This window comes from Corvus cornix, chromosome 3 (genome assembly GCF_000738735.6).
Source record: "Corvus cornix cornix isolate S_Up_H32 chromosome 3, ASM73873v5, whole genome shotgun sequence".
In the NCBI taxonomy this organism is placed as follows: domain Eukaryota; kingdom Metazoa; phylum Chordata; class Aves; order Passeriformes; family Corvidae; genus Corvus; species Corvus cornix.
The window spans coordinates 13,244,984-13,268,197 of record NC_047056.1 but is presented as its reverse complement, the minus strand read 5'-3'; the positions used below and the strand labels follow the sequence as shown (position 1 = coordinate 13,268,197).

Here is a 23,214-nt window from a genome sequence, read left to right as displayed (position 1 = left end):
CAGTGGAGTGAATAAAGGCCCAGCCAGCAGAGGACACAGGTTTGGCATGAGCATCTACTGATGCTGCTCTCCAAACCTGTGGTGCATGGATGTTCTGACAATTTGTACTGCATCCAAGGCCAGCCTTTGGTTTTCGGTCCATTTGCTAATGGGACGCCTGCAGAGCTGCATCTCTCCTGAGGATTCCTTCTGCTGGTCACACCGTGTTTGATCTTAGATTTTATATCATCCTCTATCAAAGGCTACAATTTTTTGCCCTCTAGTTCGGGTTGATGTTCACTCCAGTTTATCTAAAGGTGTGTGCTCACAATTCATTAAAAGGAAAACATGCTCCAAGTAGTTTTGAATGAGCTGTGTGGTCACTGTTTTTGCAGTATTTTTGTTAAATCACACTGCTGCGTGAAACACTTGGATGAGTGCAAATGCAGGAAGGAGAGCTAAAACAGTAACCTCCTCCTCTGGGTTCTAATTTGTTTCTCCTCTGCAGGTTTGGAGGATTCTGCTCATGTCTTTGAAAAAGGTGGGAAAATTTTCAGTGCAACCCTGGGACTAGTAGATATTGTGAAAGGAACAAATTCCTATTATAAACTGCAGCTGCTAGAGGATGACAGAGAGAACAGGTGAGTTTAGTTTTCCCTCAAAATACTTTTGTTCACTTTTTTCTAATAAATACTGGATTTTTGACACTCCAAAAGCCAAGTATGAGTAAAATGTCTTTGGGGAGATAACAGATTGGTATAGTTACTTGAAAAAAACCCCACTACAACACAAACAAAAAACCCCAAAAAACTAAAAGAACTTCTCCAAACCTACCAAACAAGCCACCCATGGAGAAATCTGATCTGCATGGAGACATTCTTTGTCGTGTTGACAAAACCTAAGGTGGGGTTTTTTCCCCCATATTCTCTAAGTTAATTTTGTCTTCTAATTGCAGAGCTGTAACCTTGGGAAACAAAACCAGATTCTGGCTGTTCTACCACAGTGTAATGCTGAATTGTGTGCCCTGAAGCATAACAAAATGCACGAAATAGTCAGGAGCTGATCGTGTGTTTAGCTTTCCAGTCTCATTGGGTGCATGGCAGAGCTGTCCAGTGGTTGCATTGCTAATTAGATGAAGGGATTTAGAGGGTTCTTTAAAATGAAACTGCCCCTGCCAAGCACATAAATGACACAGAAATCCAGGGTAACAAGGACCGTGGTTCAGCTCCAGATTTATTGCACTTTACCATCTTTGTAATAAGCTTTTGTTGCTGCCTCGTGTATGAGGTTGTATCAAGTGTGGGATTCAGTACGTGGAGGGATTTCAGTGCCTGCATTTCATATGTGGCATATTGGAAAGGTTGATTGATTGTATCCCCATAAATACTGCAGAAGCTCCCCCAAGGCGGTGTCAGTAGTACAAACAAATACTTGATTTACTTCTGGTTTCTCTAAAATGCTGAACTCTGGGGCCCGAGGCTTAAAGATGCGTTGTCTTTGTTTTTCAAATATATGACCCCAATAGTCTGAAGATTTGTATTTGCAAAACATTAAGATTGAAGAGATGTTAGCCTCTTTTTTCCTGCTGGGCACCCATTTATCCTCAGGGATGTAGTTCTGGTGTGTTAACGCTAGGCATTTTTATGCCAGTTCTAGGACATATGGTGACTCCTCTGTTGATTTCCCACAATCACAGATAAGTGAGCGTGTTCCATAAAATTAATGGTATGCCAATGGCTGATAGCACTGGAGTAGCTGATGCCTGTTCTTTTCTCCCATTCCATTTCTCCAGATACTGGGTGTTCAGATCCTGGGGCCGTGTGGGCACTGTAATCGGCAGTAACAAGCTGGAGCAGATGCCATCAAAAGAAGATGCCATCGAACAGTTCCTGAATTTGTATGAAGAGAAAACTGGCAATTCTTGGCATTCAAAGAACTTCACTAAATATCCCAAAAAATTCTACCCACTGGAAATAGATTACGGACAGGTAACCCTGAAATGCCCCACTCCCAGGTGGAGCATTGTTGAGATTCCTCGCTGTTGCTGTTCTGTTCTGTGCTTATTCTTGGATCACTTGCACTTAACAAACCAGGGGAATGAAGTGCAGCTGTTGCATCTTTTCTCTGCTACAGGAGAGAGCTGTAGATCAAGGAGTACCATCCATTAAAATAGACCTGCTGGGAAACTAAGGATTTTTCTGTTATCAGATCTGATGTTCCTTCAATGCTTGTTCCTGTTTACTCTGTAATTTTAAGGATATTAATCTGAATTTAATTCAGCAGTCAGTTCACATACATTCTGTCTGAAAATGTATTTTTTTTTTAATTTAAAATAGATTCTACTCATCTGTCTACTGCCTCCAAAATCCTCCCAAATGCTGAAGCAACTCCTGTGCAGCATTTCACTTAATGCACATATTGAGCAGGCTGAGAAAGAGAAATTATTCACTGCCAGTAAGATTTGGCTATTTAGACAGCTAAGCTAAATAAGAATCCTCTTCCTTCTTTCCAGTGGGGGTTTGTGTGTTTATTTAAAGGCATACCTGTAACCTGAACTATTTTCAGACTAAATAGTTGAATGCTGTTAATAGCTATAAGGTTGCTAGAGAACATATTTTCAAGACATTGTGTTTTCCTGTGGCCAGATTAATGGATGTCATCTTTCAGTGCAAAGCACTCGAAGCTTGGCTTAAATTCTGGAAATTTGAATATTGCAGTGGCAAAGTGTCTGTTTCAGTGTAATATACAGTGTTACTCAAAGCACCTGGCTGATTTATTCATGTAAGGCTCTCTCCATGAAGGCATTGGGATGGTATTATGGCTAATTGATGATTCCCGTACACATCTACAACAGTTTTTGTTACAAAAACTTGGTGAAACTAGTTATTACATCTATTTTGTCATAAAAGCAGCAAAGTAAACAGTCATTTTTTCATATGAAAGTCTCTATGCAGCAGAAAGCTTGCAGAAAAAGTAATTAATACTTGCTTGAGGTGAAGCAGAGATGCAAAGAGAGTTCCTATTCCCTTCATTCTTCCTTCTGCTTGCTTTTTACAGTGCCATCTCTTGAAATAACATCTGCCAAATTACTGAATAGGTGGTTTTTTTAAGCCCACTTTGTTCCAGAATGTCAGAGCAGTGTCCCACGCTCCCCATGAACTTCAGGCTAGTCATAGTATGCACACACTAAATTGGTTTTGAGTTGTTGCCATGGCAGCCAGCCTGTTACTTTTATCCTTTGTGATTTTGCTAATTCTGATACTATTTTTACCTTTCAGGATGAAGAAGCTGTCAGGAAACTGACAGTAGGTGCTGGGACAAAATCAAAACTTGCTAAGCCAATCCAAGATCTTATTAAGATGATCTTTGATGTGGAGAGCATGAAGAAAGCAATGGTGGAATTTGAGGTGACTACACACATTCACGTTTCTCCCTTCTAACCTTCCATCATGCACAAACAGAAGCAAGTTCTTTGTAATCCAGGGTGCTTCATACTTCCCAAAAGTCAAGTGTGAGTTTTAGATCTGTCTTAAAAAAAAGGCAAGAGCCTGTCTGGAATATACCAAGCCCTGGAAGTAGTAACTTAGTAATGGCACATGCAGTTCTTAAAACACAGGTGCATTCTTTGTCTATCAATGTCTTCAATTTAACAAGCCTATGAGAGAATTGTGTGCCAGTCCTGGGATCAGTAATCATTCTGTGGTTTTGTTTGTTTGTGTTTTTCTCCAGTCACACGTGCATAGTGACTGCTGTTTGCTGAATGCTCCTAAAGTACTAATACAGATAACCAGTGTGGTGACACTCCTTTTTTCTAAGCAGGGAGCCACATTTCGGGGCTGGGAAGTGCACAAATACCATGGATTTAGGTAGCAAATGAGATGCAACTCAGACTAGAGAAATGCTGCCAGTTGATACATGCACTAATGGAAGTGTCTCATCAAAGTCCAGATCCTCTTCTGCACAGGGTGGACTTGAGATTGTTTCAGTTGTGTTTCTCATTTGTTCTAATAAAACTCTATTTTCATCCATTCTTCTTTCCTCCGTACTTCTTCATCAATCCTTCTATCAAGCCTTCAGAAAGTGGTTTGGTAGCATGATCTGTCTCTCCTTGCACTGTTTTACTGGTGTGCAGAGATCCTGCTGTTTTGTTTTAAGGCAGCCATTCAAACTAATTCTAAATAACAAATTTCAGTTTTTTTCAGCCAGCTTAGTTATCCTGCCCAAAGACTTCATATTTAAGTTGCTGCTCTTTGCTCTCTGTATCATTATTTGGTGTATCTACCTCTCGGAACAGCTTTGCACCATTTTCTGCAGTTTACCTGAAAGCTTTCATGGCTTTCCCAGCATTTTATAGTACCTTGGGTTAATTATGTTCTCCTATATCTTCAGTGGTGTTTTAAATCAAAGTCTTGTAAAATATGAATAATTTTTTTGTAACTGGCTAAAGACTCTGAACTGATCATCATCTCATGTCATTTGGTTTTGTAGAACCCTCTTGAAACTATGTTAATTCACACCATCTGCAGATCTATAGCAGAACTGAGACTCCAGATGGGCCAGTCCTCCTATTAGATTTATCTTCCTGTACTGATGCTGCTGAACAGCTGTTTTCTGTTAGAGGAAATAATATTTTTTCTAATTTGTGGTTTCTATGTGTCCTCCAGAAATGACTGTTTAGTTCCTTTAATCAGCCTGATCATAAGTATTTTGTTCCATCCAGGCACCTCTTGCTCTGCCAGAACTGTAGCAAATTCTTAGTCTTTCCATTGCATGACAATGGATTTATCTGATGTATTTATCTTCCTGCTTCTAACTTAGCTTTCAAGAATTTCACCTCACCAAGCATACAGGAGTTTATTACAATTACCTATGTCATTGTTTTAGATGAAATGGCTTGTTAGAGGACTGAGTCTACTCTAGTGCTGTGCCCTCCCTTGCCTGGGTGGAAGGCAAACATCTCCCTTGCCTCTTGTGATGATCCTGGTGCGCACATCTGTGATGCAGAGCTAATTCTTCCCATTGCCCTCAGTGCACCTAGCAGTAATTTCAGTGCTGTTGTTTTAGGCCCAGCCCTTTGGCTGCTGTGCTCTTTTGGCACATCTAATGATAAAGCTTTGGGTGCAGTTTAGCTTTAAACCAGAGCTTAGCTCTGGAGGACTCTGTCTACCTCCCGTGAGTCATAGGAGATTCCAGCCTTTGGCTGTTTGTGGGCTCTGTCGGAATTGTGCTCCTAAATCACGTGACTGGGGGATGTTTTATTTTTTAAGTGTTAGTGTTTGTGTGTTAGTTATTATATGTGTTAGTTTACAAGTTTATATAACTTACAATTATTATAGGTATTACAATTATTATAGGTTATTATATTCTGCACATCCAAGTTAAGTGGCTCATTTTACTTTTATGTGTCCTGCATGATTTTTCAGCTAATAATGACATAATACAGATTGGTACAGGTGGTACTCAGCAAGAGAGTATTGCCCCCGAAAGTTTGGGAGCTATAAATCTATTGCAGATTGGTTTCGTTAGAGTATTAATCTTGGCTTTGTGCCTCTCATGTCCCCAAGTCAAGATCAGTTTTGAAGCCTGTCTTCCCTCTTGCAGCCTATCTTGGCTTTTCTTGGTATCTGGCTTTAGGTATGCTTAGCTGTCACTGAAGGTGAAAGTTCCTAAGCCCAGTACAAGATGGAAATCTCCATGCAAAATCACTTCAGGTCTTTCATTCCAGTGTCTGTGGCTTAGAAGAGCCTTCTGAGTTCATCTTGCAGAGAAGATTTGCATACAGCTGGGTTTCCTAGATCCATAGTGGATAAATAATGTGGAACTTAGCCAGACAGTGTGTGACAGTCATGGTTTCATAGGATCTTCTGTCCATGAGCTAAATCTTAAATCCATCAACTTCAGTAAAAACTAGTTTGACCTGCAAGAGTGTGTGGTGAGTACTGTCAAGAGTCTAGAGGGTGTAAGTATAATCTTTCTAAAATACTCCACTGGGCTTGATTTTTATTTAACGTTTTTGCATTCAGATGGTCCTTTAACAATGTAGGGATTTCCAGCACTCTCCCAAGATCCATCAATACACAAAGAAAACCAACATCTAAATTAAATCAGTGGATAAATGCGGGCAACCAAGACCATTGCTTTAACTTAGTTGAGGGGTTTTGGCTCATTTTTCATAAATGAATATGAAGCACCTCACAGCCTCTTTGCATTTGACCGTTGATAATTGTAGGGTAAAGTTGGGAGAGGGTGTCTGGATTGTACCTAGAGACACAGGTGATCTTATGAACAAGAATTACTTCATTCAGTTTGCTTCTTTGCCAGCCTTAAGTCTATGGTTACTTATGTGTTCAAGGAATGCATCTGACATGAGGTTAATATTAAACTTCATGCCAGACACTTAATGTCCTATTTTTGTGTTGCCCTAGCATGTGTGCTCGGCTTCCTATTGCAGTATTCCTTTGGTTATAGGATGTCTTCTCAATGGTGTGTCCTTCTGATGTAATTCCTCATTCCACAGGGTCTAAAATGTTTCCATTCTTTGTGTGGTCAGTCCTATTAGCATGGAAAAACTAGTTCTCTAGAAACCAGAGAGGGAATGCTGCAGTGGTTTAAATGTAGCGAAATTTGGGTTTAATACTTATATCTTTATCAGATTGACTTGCAGAAGATGCCACTGGGAAAACTGAGCAAGCGACAGATCCAGAGTGCATACTCCATCCTGAATGAGGTTCAGCAGGTGAGCATGAAAGAGATGTTAGAGCAAAAAGGGAATTCAGAACAATTCAGGGAATTGATCTGGGCTCAGAGTGGGGTGAATGCTGAGCTGTGCATATAAAGATCTGTGCTTTCTTTCTCTTTCTCTCTGGAGAAGAGGATGTGGCTTCCATGGGTAACCAGTTAGTTCTCTTCACTGTTGTACCAGTGTGGGCAGTACTTGGGTCTTTCATGTTTTTATAGCTCAACCTTTAGGCTGCACCAAACATAAGTGGCAGTTGAGCAAATGAAGCTGGTGCCTTCATCTAGTAGTGAGCTGGTGTTTCCAGCCCAGAGAAGTCTGTCAGAGGATGAGAATAAAGGTTGACACAGGAAAGGGTCTGGTTTGATAACGTTGCTGTATTTACGCATTGTGATCTGAACCATTCCAGAATCACTACATAGTATTACCTGTACAGATTGCAAAAATGTACCAGCATAACCCATTGTTTTCGCCAAGGGCTCCCTGGCAAAACATAGATACAGGAGGTTCTTCAGTTGTTAGAATAGACCAGAACCTTGACAGGGATATGCACCACTTACAGATCCTGAAGACTTTATTTTGCGCTCCAGAAACATAATCCCAATTGAATTTTTCTCATACACAATTCTGTGTATTTCTGTGCAAATGCTGTGGGTTGCTGCATGCAAGACACTTGAACAGAATTGCTCTTTTTAGTCCTGTGAGAGTTTCAGCACGAGCACTGTTTGTATTGCTGCTCCTGTGTTAGTCCTTAAGTATCTTGTGTGTTTTTATTGCTATGGAGACTTAGTAATTTTCTTTGGTGCTTGTTGTCTTGTCTAGGCAGTTTCTGACAGTGGTTCAGAATCCCAGATTTTGGACCTCTCCAACCGCTTCTATACTCTGATTCCTCATGACTTTGGGATGAAGAAGCCACCTCTCCTAAATAACTTGGAATACATTCAGGTATTGAGTGGAAACTGTGTGTTGTTGGCAGGCAACAGGTCTTGATGTCAGACATCTAGCATAGAGAATATGTGAGGTTTTAACGCTTATTTAACTTCATAAAAGCACAAGGTTAAAGTAACTGTTCAAACCTTACAAACAAAAAGATGTTCTGAAGAAAAACAAGTTTAACCTCATGCTTTCATGAGGTTAAACTTCATTTTTCTTCAGATTCTTTTTGTTTGTTTATGTGCATATATCTGGGTAAATAATTATATGCATAAGGTATTAGAAGATAGAGATGTTACGTGTATATATCTGTGTGTATATTTTAATATATTTTGGGGTGTATATATGATGCCTTAGGTCTTCAGGCATCATATATGTATTTAAAGACAGTGCTGTTATGTTATTAGATGGCACCATGTGGCCTGTGATTGTCATAAACTTTTTAAATTTGGGGTATCCCAGACTTACTCTGAACAATGTCAAAGGCCTAAGTAACATAACATAACCTATTTAAATCCTTCAGGCTAAAGTGCAGATGTTGGACAACTTACTTGATATTGAGGTTGCTTACAGCCTTCTCAGAGGTGGAAATGAAGATGGAGATAAAGACCCAATTGACATCAACTATGAAAAGCTTAAAACAGATATTAAGGTAAATGAAATAAAAGGCAAAGAGTGGCTGTGAATATAAGCTGATGTCCTGTTAGTTTGGAGCAAAACAAATCACCTCAGCTGTAACTGGACAGATGTAGTGGCACCGAGATGGGTTAAGGAACTGGAGCATGTGTTCAAGGAGATGCAGAAAGAGCTGAGCTGTTTTGATCTGGAGAAAAGAAAGCTCAAGGGATATTGTATCAATATCTAGGAATACCTGATGGGAGAAGGAAGGAAAGAAGACAGAGGCAAACTTTCCTCAGTGGCTTCAGTGACAAGAGGCAATGGGCACAAATTGAAATATAGGCATTTGTGTTTAAACAAAAGAGAAAGCTTTTGTTGTTGATGTTGTTTGTTTTGGGTTTTTTAATTTGTTTACTCTAGCAGTGGTCAAACACTGGAAGAGGTTGCCCAGAGAGGCCACAGAGGCTCTATTCTTGGAGGTGTTGAAAGCTTGACTGGACTCAGTCCTTGGCTGACCCTTCTTTGAGTAGTGGAATCGAAAATCATCTCAGTTTCCAGCATTTTCTCAGACATTCTAGCTAGGAATGTATTTCCGCCTAAATGGTGGAGGAGGTTTAAAGGGGGCAGTTGAAAGCATAGGGTGGATGTTGTCATGTTGTAAGATGGCTGCTACTTTGTGTGCTGAGGAAACTTCTCATTTGCCTCTTTGCAGGTTGTTGACAAAGATTCAGAAGAAGCCAAGATTATCAAACAATATGTGAAGAACACTCATGCTGCTACGCACAACGCATATGACCTCAAAGTTGTGGATGTAAGCTGGGCAGTACTGGGCTTTATCTTTGGGAGGATGGACTATCCTAAGTTGACTTGCTTGTTTGCAATTGCCTTATATTTTTTGAGTAGCTTACCCAGTTTCCTCTGTTGGGGGATGATTTGATAGAACATTTCCTTTTAATTAGAATAGCAAAAGTCTAAGCAGAGATGAATCTAAGCTTAATGAGGTGTTTTTGCTTTCGTGTATATTTATTTTAATTTAATTTGCTTCAAAAGGAAGGTGGAGGAGTAATCATCTGAAATTGAGCCTTAGTTCATTGAATGATTTTTTCAGAAAAATAGAGCCTCATGAAAATGCAGAAGAAAAGGTGGAGAAGTAATCAATACCAAGTACTTGTGTGATTGCCGCTACCTCTTTTTTGCTAGCATGGCACAGCAAATTGCAAATACTAAAACCCATCCTGATCAATTTCCCTAGCAGATCAATGTACATTGCGGATCGGATGATATTTTTTTTTCTCCCCTCTGATGAGTTGCATGAAGGTAACGGTTTATTTGCTTAGTTATTCTTTTCCTCCTGTCCGCTTCTGAACTGAAGATCTTCAGGATTGAGCGTGAGGGAGAGAGCCAGCGTTACAAGCCCTTCAAGCAGCTTCACAACCGCCAGCTGCTGTGGCACGGCTCCCGCACCACCAACTTCGCCGGCATCCTCTCGCAGGGTCTGCGGATAGCTCCGCCTGAAGCTCCTGTGGTAGGTGAAACAGATTCTCTGGCTGCCAACACCCCTGTGCCCAGAGATGGCCACAGGCAGGGACAACTTAAATAAGGGAATTTCTGTGTGGGGAGGGCCCTGTGTTACCTGCCAGCATTCAGACAACATTGTGTCCCCCGAGTGGGTTGCACACTGGTGTCCACGAGAGCTTGAGTTGCAGCTTTGCTCTCCTGGGAGCCCAGCCAGGTGGATTCAATGCTGCCTTTGTGTTATTGCCCCCATTTTATTTATTTATTTATTTATTTATTTAATTCCTGCTTGCAGACCGGCTACATGTTCGGGAAGGGCATCTATTTTGCAGACATGGTATCCAAGAGTGCTAACTACTGTCACACATCTCAAGCTGATCCCATCGGTTTAGTACTACTGGGAGAAGTTGCCCTTGGAAATATGTAAGTAACTTAGGAAGAGTATTTGCCAAATGTGCTTAATACATCCTCATAGAGAGTGATGCTAAGATTGCAAGCCTTCTCTTCAGTGTGAAGAAAAAGCATGTGTTTTTTCTTCAGAAACAAGATTTGTTTTTTCTTAAAATAAGAGCCATTGTTGCAGGTCTAGCTGAATCTTGTACAAAATGCCAACATCATTAAAGTTAGTAACCAAGACAAATAAGGGCTGTTGAGTTCCAGAAGACTAGAATTTAGATTAACTTTACTTTAACTCATCATAAACTGAAGCCTGAAAAATTTGTGATTTTTTTTTTTTCAACAGAATAGTTTAAGATGAATGTAAAGTGCTATTGTGTGTTCTTTGTGCTGTCCAGGTATGAGCTAAAGAATGCCTCCCACATCACAAAATTGCCCAAGGGAAAACACAGTGTCAAAGGTAAGCGTTAGTAGTTCTCGTTGGTAATCTGTAATTGATGGCAGATGGGGTTGTAGCTCTCTGCTTAGCGAAGAAAACTATAGTCACTTCTTAGCTGTACTTCCTTTATGAAGTTGCATAATGTTGCCCTTTAGTTGCATCAGGATGTGTATGTGGTGTTCTAAGATTGAAGTTAATACACTCTGAGTGTTAAGACTGATGGTGCCTGAAGTTCAGGAGGAAACTTTCATTTGATGTTACACTGGAGAAAATACAAAGTGCATTCTCCAACTTCTTACTTGCTTTCATTGTAACAATACTGTGTATTTTAGAAGAAAGATGAATATACCAGAAGAATAATTGTTTAGCTTTCAAAGTGGCTTAGAAGCTTGGACAGAAGGGAGAAGCTAAGAATAAAAGTTCAGATGGAACAAGTGCTCTCGTTACACTTCTATCTGCAAAAAGTGTCATACATTGAAAAAGAAGATAAGAGAAAAGACTTAGATGTCTAATTCAAGCAAAAGAAATGGTAATTGTGACTGTCTTCTCTACCAAGATGGGAGAGTGAAGAACAGTATCTTCAGTAATGAGTGGCTTTTCTTAAACTATTCATTTTGAGAGGCTTAAAAAATCAGTTGCCTAAAATAGAATAAAATATGATTTAGCACCTGTTTCAATACATACTACTTACGTGCTTCTGGATGTCAAATCAGATTTATATTGAAAATGTTAACGAGAATAAGACTTGGTTTGTTGTACTTGTCTGAAAATCCTGTGATGTGCATGTTTTCATTAATGGAGGTAGGATATGAGAGCTACAAATCTCTTCTGGTTTACCTTTGATCATACAGATTAGACAATTAACAGCTGAAAGTAAAATTCTCATTTTTAAGGTAGCAGAGTACAACTGCCATAAAGATGGTGATGCTGAATTGAATAAACAGACTGTATTCTTTGTGTTATTTTGAAGATACTTCAGTATATGTGATGTAGTATTTGGCTGGCTGGGTCATTTTCTATTTGTGCAAAGTCTGTGTTTGCCTTCTAGATTAGCAACTAATGTTGTTTTCCCTTTCTAGGCTTGGGCAAAACGGCGCCTGATCCCACAGCCACTACCACCCTTGGTGGTGTAGAGGTTCCCTTAGGGAATGGGATCTCCACAGGAATTAATGATACCTGTCTTCTGTATAATGAGTATCCTTTGCTGTTACGTTGGCTGCACACGGTGTTTGAATGTTGCTACGTTTGTAGGACCTCACTAAGGCCAGTTGGGAGTTTTGCCTCACTGTGTTTTGTTTGTTTTAGATCTGCTTTGGGGAGTATTTGCAGACGATCTCTTCTGCAAGGGGGATGATTTTACAGTTGCTGCACTTAAATTGTCATTCTGCAAAAAAAGGAAACAATGCACCTACCAATAGCTGTTCCCCAACAGGACTCCATACCAAAGCTATTGGAGTGGCCAGGCAACACTGCCCTGTAGTGTCTTGCCCAGGGACAGGGGAGGGGAATGCAGCCTGTGGTTTCACATCACTCCAGTCTGGTTTCTTCTTCATGGTGCTGTGGCAGGCCAGCTTGGCCAGCAGGAGGTGGGGCAGCCAGCTCTGTGGTCTTGCGCTCTCTCAACACATCTTTTGTATTTCCCAAACCTCTGCAAGTGTTGAGGTAAGCCCCAAGTGCCCATCAGAGACACAGCCAGTAAGTCTCTTTCTAGGCAGAAGTGCTTCCAAATCAATTAGTGCTTTAAATCCACAAGAGGTCATAAGAATACAAATAAGTGATGTCTAAAGTCCCAGCTCACTCTCTTCACTGCCAGTGAAGCAGGTAACCCAGTAATTAAATCTGTGGGTTTGTAGAAACTGCCTTTGGCCTTGGTGAGCTGTTTTCCTCCTACAAGCAGTATTGGCAACACAACTCATGGCAATACTGGTTTTATCTTGAGTTTTCTTAAATACAGCATCTGTCAGATGATGAACTACAGTATAGTTGATATTAGCTGGTTGAGGTAACATGATGTGTATTTATTTTGTTTTACACTTCAGGGTTAGAGGTAAGTTTTGTGGCCTAACGCATTCCAAAACAAATAGGTGAGCTGGGACTGTCTCTGGAAAAATAAGAATGTGCAAACACTGCCAACCGTTATAGAGCTCTTCTCTGTGATTCCAGTTTGGGTTTTCTAGGGGGAAATTAAGAGGGCATTAATGACTTTGTGCTGGAAAGTAGCAACAGAACTGCAATTATAATTGTAAGTGCTGGGTCTGAAACTGCAGCTCTCATCTAGGCTACATGGCTTCTCTGCTTAGATAGAAAGAGAGATGTATGTTGCTCTGACAAAAAATAATTTTCAGGAGGCACGGCCCCTTACTTAAGTTGGTTCACCTGCCTGTCACTTAGGATTCCTGCTGCACATTCTCTAAATGACTTAATTGCTTGTTCCTAACTATTGTATAAAACATTTTCAGATTCAAGGAAAAGTCAGATTTAAAGTTTTGTTGTTTGAGAACTGGTTAATCACACAGGCATCTGTATGGTAACATAAGTTCAAAGGTAAAGTTTCGCTGTGTTTTGAGGTTTTTCTGTGTTATTAATATCAACTACTGTAATTATTCCTTGACATTCTTCCCAGATATATTGTGTATGATGTTGCTCAGGTAAATCTGAAGTACCTGTTGAAACTGAAATTCAACTATAAGACATCACTCTGGTGAACAGTATTTAGAAGCCCTGTTAGAGTTATACTGTAGTTACACTATAGCTTTGACTTCTGACATGCTTATGCATTGACTTCTCTTACCAAGATATCAAGAGCTAAACTGCAGAAGAGATTACTAAATCCTATTTAGTACAACACTTAGTGAAAGTTTTTATATAAAAGTGTGGCAATACATGGACCTGAATTCTGATGAGAACGAGTACCTGGTTTTGTTTTATACCGCTTCTAATTCTGGTGCTTTAAGTGTTTCTTTTAATTGACCAAACTGACAAGAAAGAAAAAAAGAAATTAATCTGGTGTTCTTAGCCAAACAGAGCTGGGCAAGAGCAGGAGAAGAAACTTGAGCATGTTTGTGATACTTGCTCTGTTAAGGTCCCCCCTTGTTTAAGAAACTCTTTTTCAGTTTTCACTTGAATAAACAATAAATGTGCATTTATTTTGAGGTAAAAAAGAATAAAAGCTAATTTCATACTAACAGCTTTATGTTTCAAAACTTCCAAATTGTTTTGGTTTTGAGTCATAATTTAAATGTATTTGGTAGAGTATTCTTAGACATGGTATCTCTCTTGAAGATCGAATGCCAAATATTGAAATCTGTAGTCATGTTTCAGGAAGTTATGGTGAAATTAAAATTTGGACTTTCCACTGAGACTTCATCTGTCAACAGTTGCTGTGGTAAACATGGAAAATGAGCTTGTGGCTGTTTGAATTTAGTATTAGCCCAAATAAACCTCCTTTAAATACCTATCTTCAACATGATGTAAGTTGGTTGTTGTAGACTCACATCCTAACAAAGCTCTAAGTTGAGTTTGGGCTCAAGCTTCGTTCATCAAGACCTGGGGTGAGGTCTGTTGCTACACTGTCGGTGGTCTTGAAATCCCTGTCTCAAAACAGCAATACAAACTGATAATTTCAGTGTTTCATGATACTTGTTACTTCTCACTTTCCATCAGTCATTGAGCAGTATGGGAGCACTTAACCATAGAACAACATCAGATTGTTCTCTTCAAAAATTACTGATTTCCCTGAGGCTTTAGGGAAAGTGATGGCTAATTCCCAAGAAAGGGACAGTTCAAGCCCATTCTGATGGTTCTGACTTCACTCTCTAGCAGCCTGTGTGGAAACAGCAGACCCATTTCCTAAAATGTTGTTGTGTCCCAGGGCCTGTTGTAAAAGGAGTTTGAAGCCAAAGTGGTTGCTAATGGTGCAGGTCTTTCCAGGGCCCTTGAAGGAGAGGAGGATGAAGAGTGATAGATGGAAAACAAAGCTGCTGTAAGGGAGAGAAGGAAATGTGGAAGCACTGGGTAAGTTGTATGGCTTGAGGACAGCTCAACAGAAAAAACTGATTGAGGTTGGTGATAATGGATTTTAAGAGGAAGTAAGGAGAGTGGCCTGTCTTCTGCCTCTTAAGTAGCTTAACCGGTGGCTAATCATTGTTTTGCTTCCAAAAAACCCTTTTGGTCAGGCTCTTAAGTATGATCTTGTCAGTCTCTGAAAGAGAACGTGAGAACATGTTCAATTTAGTTATGAGATAGATATTTTTCCCCCTCAAAAGAAGCAGTTAACAGTTCCGTTTGGGACCAGGAGTAGAAGGCAGCTGATTTTGATGCTCCCTCTGTCGCCTGTACTAGAGGTGGCTGAAAGTTCCCTGTTGCTCCAACCCAAGCAGCAGTAGGAGTGCTTTGTGCTGTGTATGTAGTGCTCAGTTATAATTGCAGCACAAGCACGTACATCCCAAGCTGTCCCTAACCTCGCAAATATGGCAGGAAAAGATACAGGCCTTTCTGAAGAGGCAGCAGGTGCCCTTTGGGGGCTGTAGGAGAGCCCCATGACCGTCCTGCTGTGAAATCTGATGTGAATTCAGGCACTGCTTCTGCTGCCAGCTTGTTTGACCGTGGAGCAGATCCACTCTCCTGGAAGCGGGCACTGGTGCCGCCAGACCCAGCGGATGGACAGCCTCTCCCTGGGGCCAGGCTGGGAAGAGCAGCACGGTGACAACCACTGAAGGCACTGCTTTGGGAATACGAGCACACAGCAGAGCTGGATGAATAGGTAGCCCCATTTCTGTCAAAAGCACTTGAAAGGAGTGAGTTGTCAAGACATTAGGTCCCATGACATCCTCTGCTTTTTTCAGGGGGGGCATGTTGAGGAATGGCTTCTGATCTAAATGTTAAACTACCAAAAGCAGCATTTTATAAATATTTAACCATTTTATCTTTATTTAGCATGGCTGCAGGCCCTGTTGTACAACAGCTCACAAACATTAAGACAGTCCATGCAGTTAACTGAAGGAAGCCAGCCTAGGCTTACTGGTTGGCAGGCAGTGTAAATTCTTAGTGACTTGCCTGAATTCATGCAGGAAAGAAGTGGCTGAGAAAAAAAATTAGAGCACAACCAACCTAGTATTTAGGCCATAAAATGATGACATTCTGCCCCTGTCCCCCTTCAGTTTCTAATCAGAGGAAAGGCGGGGAGGGGGGAACCCCCAAACAAATAATTTCTATACAAAAAAGACCTCTGGACACACAAAGTTTCTCAATACCATAAATAATTGTACTCCTGTTCTTAAACGAGGCCTGTAGTGTTTGTAACTACTGAGGTCTCTGCTTCAGCTTGCTTTCTGGAAGACTGTTACAGACCTCACTGTGAATTTTGGGAATATAATGACATAATTGTCTGCTGAAATGTTATTGTAGCCAATTTATATCCCACTTAGTGTTTTGCCTGAATTGCTTTTATGTATGTGTTGAGCCCCCTAACTTAGTCCATTATACTTAGGCTCCTGTTATGCCCATAAAAATAGTTTCCGCTGTTGTGGAGTACATGTATCTGAACAAGATGTGTGCTTGTGTGTGCTTTGACTTTCAAGTTAATGCCAGGCTCCTTCTCCAGAAATTGTCATTTTGGAGATGAAGTGGCACCTGTGAGAAGAAATGCAGATGTAGGTCCCAGCCACGTTGCTGTGATGATTTTCATTTGCTCTGGTGTGAAGGTAGCATGTGGGCCTGTGGGCCTTGCAGGTCACTTCCACAGAAGTGAGATACACAGGGACAGGCAGGGTGAGAAGAAAATGACTTCCCAACAGCTCAAAGGGGAAACTACTGCTTCCCTTGCCCCCTCGTTACAAAGTCTAATTTCATAATGTGATTAATGCAGCAGGACTCAGACTTCACAAGAGGGTGCTTCAGTGGCTAAAGAGCACACTCTTCTGCCAGCTGTCTGTGCTTTTCTTCCTACTGCCAGGGCCTGGTTAGGGGAGATGAGAAAATGACAGCGTAGCTGTCTCCCGCCCCCTGGACGCAGCACTACCTGCTCCATGCTGACAGGACTCTGAATGCATTGGTCAGTAGGTGGTGTAGCCCATTTCTTAATATCATCTGCAGCAACTGAGCAGCAATGGGAGTGTGGAGTGCTCTCTGCAGCATTTTGGCACACACCATTAGGAGCAGTTGCCTAACGTGACCCTGGTGAGAGCAAATGGCAGCAGTGCAGCCAGTTTAGAGACCTCCCTCCCGCCGTGTCAGGCAGGTGAGTCAGCAGCATCTAGGGCACGTTGTTGGCAGCGAGCACGGATGTTTTTAGTCACCCTGCCTGTCTGTCAGAAGAGTTGTGTCATTTCCATGTTGCCCAAGTGCAAAATGCAAATTTGCCAGAATGGTAAAGGGATGCACTGAAAATGTTGTGTATTTGTGTGCACACTGACAAATGGCCCTGGCTGGGGTTTGTCCAATGGGGTCATGTTTGTGTGACTTGGAAACAGCGAGCACAGGACAAACGAAAAACCAGAACACAGAGATACTGCAGCATTCATTGAAGGCCAAGATGTAAAAGGTCCTTTATCCAGGAATCGTAATAAGTGTTGATTGTTACCCTTTCAACACGGTGAGTGCTACTGGCTTCTGTTAAATATTTTTCAAATGCAGCTGTTGGAATGAAATGAAGGAATAATCATCATCATGCTGTTGGGAGCTGAATTCTTCCTTTACACCTGTTAATTTGTGAGATGATTGGCAACAGACATTTGGGAGGGGGCAAATCTCTCTTACCTTTTTCATCTAGTTTATCCAGTTTTATCACAGTTTACAAAGACTCCCTGAAAGGCATTGAGTTTCTTTGATTCCTTTTTCCTCTTTCCCTTGTAGAAATGCACTCTTGAGGACTGTTGCAAAATGTGATCGTGTTGTAGAAAACTTCTCATCCCTCCCCTGCAAAGCCCTTGCTCAGGGAAAGCTGTAGCATCAGAGTGGCTCTGGGCAGCACTGCTTTCAGTGCAGCCAGAGCTGATGACAAGGTTTACAAAGCACAGCAGCAAAAACCTCGCTGGTGATCAGTGTCTTCTGTCAACTGTGGAAGTCTCAGTGTCGCCAGTCTTAGCTGAGCATTAACATACAGCCCTTGGAACAAGGGGAGTGTAGCTGAAATACAGAGAAATATTAGTGTCATTAACACGTTGTTTAACTGGGCCTGGAAGGCCTGGTCCATGTCAGGCCTTTTGGGTGGTGGAGATGTTTTAATAAAAGGGGAAAACTGTGCAGGGTTTAATGTTTTTTGGGGGGAGAAGTTGGTGTTTGAAATAGCACAGATTACTGCTTAGTTGTGTTTTGTTATTAGTTTCTTTAGTTGTGCCTACAGTGCTTTATATCTGTCTCCCGTAGCAGCTTTCTTTGGAGCTGTGCAGTATGGAAAGCTCTGACTGAAGTGTCTTAGGCCCTTTGGGGGCTATGGGGAGGGAAGGCTGTTTAAACAGCCTTTCAAAATGACCTGAAAAGGGGGCTGGAAGTGCAAGCTAGGCTTTGTATTTTCTTTTTTCTTTTTTTTTTTTTTTATTTTTTTCTCTTTTTTTAGCTCTGCTACAATGTACATAGAAAGCCCTGAGGAGAATTTCTAAAGCATTTCACTCAGTTTGTTTCTTCACTTAGAAACTGGCTTTTTTCCCCTTGAGCACAAGGGCAGCATTGATTTTATTTATTTGTGTATTTAAAATTGTTTAATAACATGACCTATATCCTGCCCCTCTCAACCTGCTAGAGTGCCTAGTCATCTGAGTTCATTAGCAAATTAAAAACACAAATTAAACTCTATTCTATGTCCCAAGATATGCATATTCTGTATTTTGTAGAATCTTTGGTTTCACCTAGGTGCTTTCAAAGAGTTGCATACAACCAGGCATAGCATTTTGCATTACTGTGCACTGTGCTCTTGGCAATATGTTTAAGATGTGACACAAACTTAGCCTTGACTAAGATACACTGTTTATTTATTTTGAAGCTCAATGTGCAATTTCATATTTATTTATATATATAAAAAGGGAATTTTGTTTGGTATAAGTAGTAGTAGATACCGTTATCAAAGCCAAACCTATGTAAAGAGTCTGGTCCATGAGCAATTAATGTGCTTGTGGTTCATGATAGTATCTCCACGCTTACATTTCTTGATGCAGAAGCTTTAAAATTCACTGTGGTCCAGAGATCTAAGAAAACTACACCAAAAAACCCACTGCTGCTGCTTGAAAAAAGCTTTCAGGGGTCAGATGGTGGAGGGTAGGACAAGACAAGGAGTTTGTTAGGCAACAACCACCCACTGTCAGGGGTTTGTTGGCTTTCCCTGGCACTGGGTGAGAACAAGCGAGACCTTGACCTTCAGGCCTTGGGCTCGGTGAGCATTTCAGCTGCCTCCTGGGAGGAGTGCCATGGACGGTAACAGCGGGGCCAGGGCTGGCTGTGGTGGGATTGTTGTGATCCCTTACTCCTCCTGAAGCCTCACCTTTGCAGTTGTTTGTCAAAAGCGACGACAGGGAAAATAGGCACAGTTTAGCAAAAGGCTGTTATTTAATGAAGGAGGATGGATATAATATAATGGGATTGTTTAAAGACTTAAAGCTAGCACAGCTACTTTGGGGTGACCCTTTGTAACAGCCAGCACTTCCACCCCTTCCCCCCACCCTGAATTGCCAGTCACCCATTCCCCCTCATCCCACATCATAAGGACAGGGAGCTGCTGGAGCAAGTCCAGAGGAGGACCATGGCAGTGATAAGAGGACTGGAGCACCTACCCTACGATGACAGGCTCAGAAAGTTGGGGCTCTTCAGGCCTGGAGACCTCATAGCAACCTTCCAGTACCTGAAGGGGAGCTCTAAGGAAGCTGGAGAGGGACTCGGTCAGGAACTGTAGTAGTGATAGGACAAGGAGTAATGGGTACAAACTGAAAGAGGGGGAAATAGATTAGATATTAGGAACAAAGTCTTTACTGGGAGGGTGGTGAGACACTGGGACGGGTTGCCCAGAGCAGCTGTGGCTAGCCCAGCCCTGGAGGTGTTCAAAGCCAGTTTGGAGGGGGGCTCTGAGCAACCCGGGCTAGTGGAAGGTGCCCGGCCAGTGGCAGGGGATTGGAACGAGACTGGAACGAGTATAATGTCCACTCCAGCTCTTTAACTGTGGCTGTGCGGTCCCGCTCGGTTCCCGTGACGGCGCTGTTCCCGCTCCTGCCCCCGGCAGCGCCGCGCCAGCCCCGCCGCCCGGCCCCTCACGGCGCGCGGGAGGAGGCCCCGCCCCGCGCGCGCGCCCGCGCCCGTCTCCTCCCCCAGAATGCCCCGCGCCAGGCAGCCTTTGAAAAAGCGGCGCGGCTCGTTCAAGATGGCGGAGCTGGATCAGCTGCCTGACGAGAGTGAGTAGGGACCGGTGCCCCCGCTCCCGCCGCCCCGTCGTCCCGTCGTGACACCCGCGCCGCGCCCCGCCGTCCGCCCGCCTCCCTTACTCGCTCCCTCCCTCCCGCCGCGGGCGCTGTGCGGGGCCGGAGCCCGCGCCTCTTCCCTGGCAACCGGGCCGGCCCGGCCCCCCCCACCCCCCCGCCGCCGCCGCTGCCGCCGCCCCTCCCCGGCGAGGCCCCGGCCCGAGCGGCGGGCGGGGAGCTCCGGCCCGAGGGTGCGACCCCCGCTGCCCTCGGGGGTGCCGGGGCTGGGCCCCCCGCCCCGCCCGGGCGGCACCTGCCGGGCGGGCGGGGCGGGAAGCGGGAGCCGGGCGGGGCGCAGTGACAGCCCGCCCTGCCCGCGGGGGTCGGGCAGTGCGGGGGAAGGAGCGTCCTGTCCTGGGGAAGGGGTGAGCTGCCCGGCGCTCCGGACCCGGCTGTCGCCCGTGGGGGCAAGGAGGGCTCGTGTATTCGTATCCCGTACTGTGCACGGTGTGAGCAGCTCCGCAGGGCTGGGGGTCAGGGCGTGCACACACGGTGCCTAGGGGGCACTGATAAATGCGCAGGGAAGAGCTCAGAGACCCTGTGTTGTGTGTCGGCAGCAGAAACCTGGCTGTACAGGAAGACAGTATGTAAACATGTGTTCTCATGCATACAGATCTGTATACCTGCACCTCGAGTGCTGTGTCCAGTTCTGGGCCCCTCACTGCTAGGAGGACATGGAGGTGCTGGAGCACGTCCAGAAAAAGGCAACAGAGCTGGGGAAGGGACTGGAGCATGAGTCTTTTGAAGAGCAGCTAAGGGGGCTGCGGGTGCTTAGCCTGGAGAAGGGGAGCCTCAGGAATGACCTTATCACACTCTACAGCTTCCTGAAAGGAGAGTGTAGCCAGGTCGGGATTCGCCTCTTCTCCCAGGCAACAAATGAGAGGGCATAATCTCAAGATTCATCAGGGGAAGTTTAGATTGAATGTTAGGAGGGATTTCTTCACTGGAGGGGTGATTGGGCATTGGAATGGACTGCCCAGGGAGGTGGTGGAGTCACTGTCCATGGAGGTGTTTAAGGAAAGACTGGATGTGGCACTCAATGCCATGGTCTAGTTGATGTGATGGTGTTTTGTTAAAGGTTGGACTCGATGGTCTCGGGTCTTTTTTAACCTCGGTGATTCTGGGATCTCCATAGGGCTTGTGTGGGTGTTGTTTTCAATGAGCACAAGGATTAGATAAAAACTTAGTGTAGATAAAAACCAGACATGTGTTGCTGTATATGTGGATTCATGCACAAAGTACTTGAATGTTACATTCATTGTAACATTTACATTATTCAATGTAAAATGTGTCTAGATTCCATCTTGATAATGTCCTCTTACAAACTGTGAACTCCTGCCAAGCTAAAACTAGGGCATTTACTAGTTTCAATAGATGTGCACAGCATGGGGTAGACATCTTTTGGTGACACTGTTTTGTCCAGCACCGGGCAAGTTCATCAAGATACCAACTCTTTCTGTATCCAAAGACTCTCTGGCTACTCAGTGTGGCTCTTTGTTACAGCTCCAACAACTGTCAGGAGAAAAATTGGTTAATGTGCCCACACGGCCAGTGTCATTATGTTAACTGAACAGATTTATGGAGGATCGTCATAAATTATGGATAAAGCTGACACTCCCGACTTGGTGCAGCTCAGTCGCACAGTGGACGCTGTGCTGCATTTAAAGACTGATTAATACAAGTCATGGACCAATTGACACGACTGTAATTAATAATTAGCAGCGGTTCATTGCTTATTAAATGAACTTTCCCTGTTCACTAGAATGGATGATGTTTAAGTTACTGTTCCTCCATTCGCCTTGCCCATTTTCCAGAGAAAGTACTGTGTGTTTCAAGAAGTTAATGTGAAGTATGAAAAATAATTTTTTCTTCTCTGTCTCCTTTATATTGCCTGCGGTGACATCAGGAAGGTTTGACAGGTCTGGCACTTCATGGTAGCAGATACCATAGTAGAGTGTGTGACTCAGTTTCCCTTAGGATTGGGCTATGGTGGAGACGCTTGCCAGCAGTGCCAGTGTTACAGTCTCTGTTTGGCATGTGAAGCAGACAGTGTGGTTGGTTGTGAAGGTAGTAAGCTTCTGCTGTGCTGATCTTGACCTTAAGGTTTGTATTTACCTAAGTTTGGTGCAGGTTGGGGGTATTTTCCATCAGATAGGGAGCTTCATGTTTTCTGTAGCATTGCTGAGCTGCTAGAACTGTGAATGTTTCAATGAGTGTTTGCCTTGTGGTTCCATTCCTCTCCTATCCAGTTTTGGTGATCTGGATGTTTTCAAATTATGCTAATTACTGCCACACATAGTTCTTTCATTTCCAGTCCCATACTTAAAATGAAGATGTAAACTTAGTCCTGACTAATTTAACACTGACTTCATGCAGCTCTCAGTCTGCAGCTTAATATATAAAGGATAATAACAGTAAGCATTGCAAAATTGGTTTTGGAATATTCCTTATGGTATAAAAATAAGTTCCTAAAAAAGTTGCAATAGTTCATGATTAAGAGACTTTGTGATTTATGTATCACCCCTGTGAATTTTCTGCAACTTAGTTTATAGTAAAGTAGTAGACCATAACTGAGTTTTCACATAAAAAGAATTATAGGTAAACACACCATAGCTGGGTGACAAGAAAACTGACATTTTGCTGTATGGTAAGAACTACACAGTTTTACTTTCAGATTGGATGTCTGATGAAGTGGAATTTGTCCCAGAGTATTCTAATAGCACCTACTTGCCCTCTGGCAGGTTCTGTAATGCAGCTGGGCAGTGACTGTTCCCTAACCCAGGAGTGAGGTGAATGTAATGCACATGGTTCTCTCTTGTGATATGTGCTTGTTTTATCTGATAAAGTTACTATGCTGTTCCTCTCTAAAGCTGGAATTCCGTCCATATAAAACAGTAAGAGGGTTCACACTGACAGCCTGAAATGGTGCATACGTTTATGTGCATTTCTTGTAGTTTGAGGCCTTTCCTGTGCTGCCAGGGAAGAGGCATATATTAATTTGGGATGCAGGTGAAAAAAAGAACAAATCTATGGCAAATCCTTTTGCTGAAAAAGTCCAGAATATTAAAGGTCCCAATTGCAGAAGTGCTTCAAATACTAATAGTTTGATTTGTATTTTGAAGACAAAAAATTTGTTTCTGCAGACTGTTGGGTTGGTG

At 42.8% G+C, this 23,214-nt stretch overlaps 2 protein-coding genes across 2 annotated transcripts in view; both read left to right on the top strand.

The window, feature by feature from the left end:
* Positions 1 to 14,080, top strand: part of PARP1 (poly(ADP-ribose) polymerase 1) — a 32,846-nt gene extending 18,766 nt beyond the window's left edge. Inside the window, exons 12-23 of the mRNA XM_039569079.1 lie at positions 488 to 620; positions 1,772 to 1,967; positions 3,258 to 3,386; positions 6,632 to 6,715; positions 7,538 to 7,660; positions 8,172 to 8,300; positions 8,979 to 9,077; positions 9,639 to 9,791; positions 10,077 to 10,204; positions 10,576 to 10,637; positions 11,696 to 11,810; positions 13,240 to 14,080. Coding sequence (XP_039425013.1) covers positions 488 to 620; positions 1,772 to 1,967; positions 3,258 to 3,386; positions 6,632 to 6,715; positions 7,538 to 7,660; positions 8,172 to 8,300; positions 8,979 to 9,077; positions 9,639 to 9,791; positions 10,077 to 10,204; positions 10,576 to 10,637; positions 11,696 to 11,810; positions 13,240 to 13,321 — 1,433 coding nt within the window. The 3' untranslated portion in view covers positions 13,322 to 14,080. The remainder of the gene's footprint in view (positions 1 to 487; positions 621 to 1,771; positions 1,968 to 3,257; positions 3,387 to 6,631; positions 6,716 to 7,537; positions 7,661 to 8,171; positions 8,301 to 8,978; positions 9,078 to 9,638; positions 9,792 to 10,076; positions 10,205 to 10,575; positions 10,638 to 11,695; positions 11,811 to 13,239) is intronic.
* Positions 14,081 to 19,911: 5,831 nt separating this feature from the next.
* LIN9 (lin-9 DREAM MuvB core complex component) overlaps positions 19,912 to 23,214 on the top strand; it is a 39,084-nt gene continuing 35,781 nt past the window's right edge. The window contains exon 1 of the mRNA XM_039569882.1: positions 19,912 to 19,990. Coding sequence (XP_039425816.1) covers positions 19,912 to 19,990 — 79 coding nt within the window. The remainder of the gene's footprint in view (positions 19,991 to 23,214) is intronic.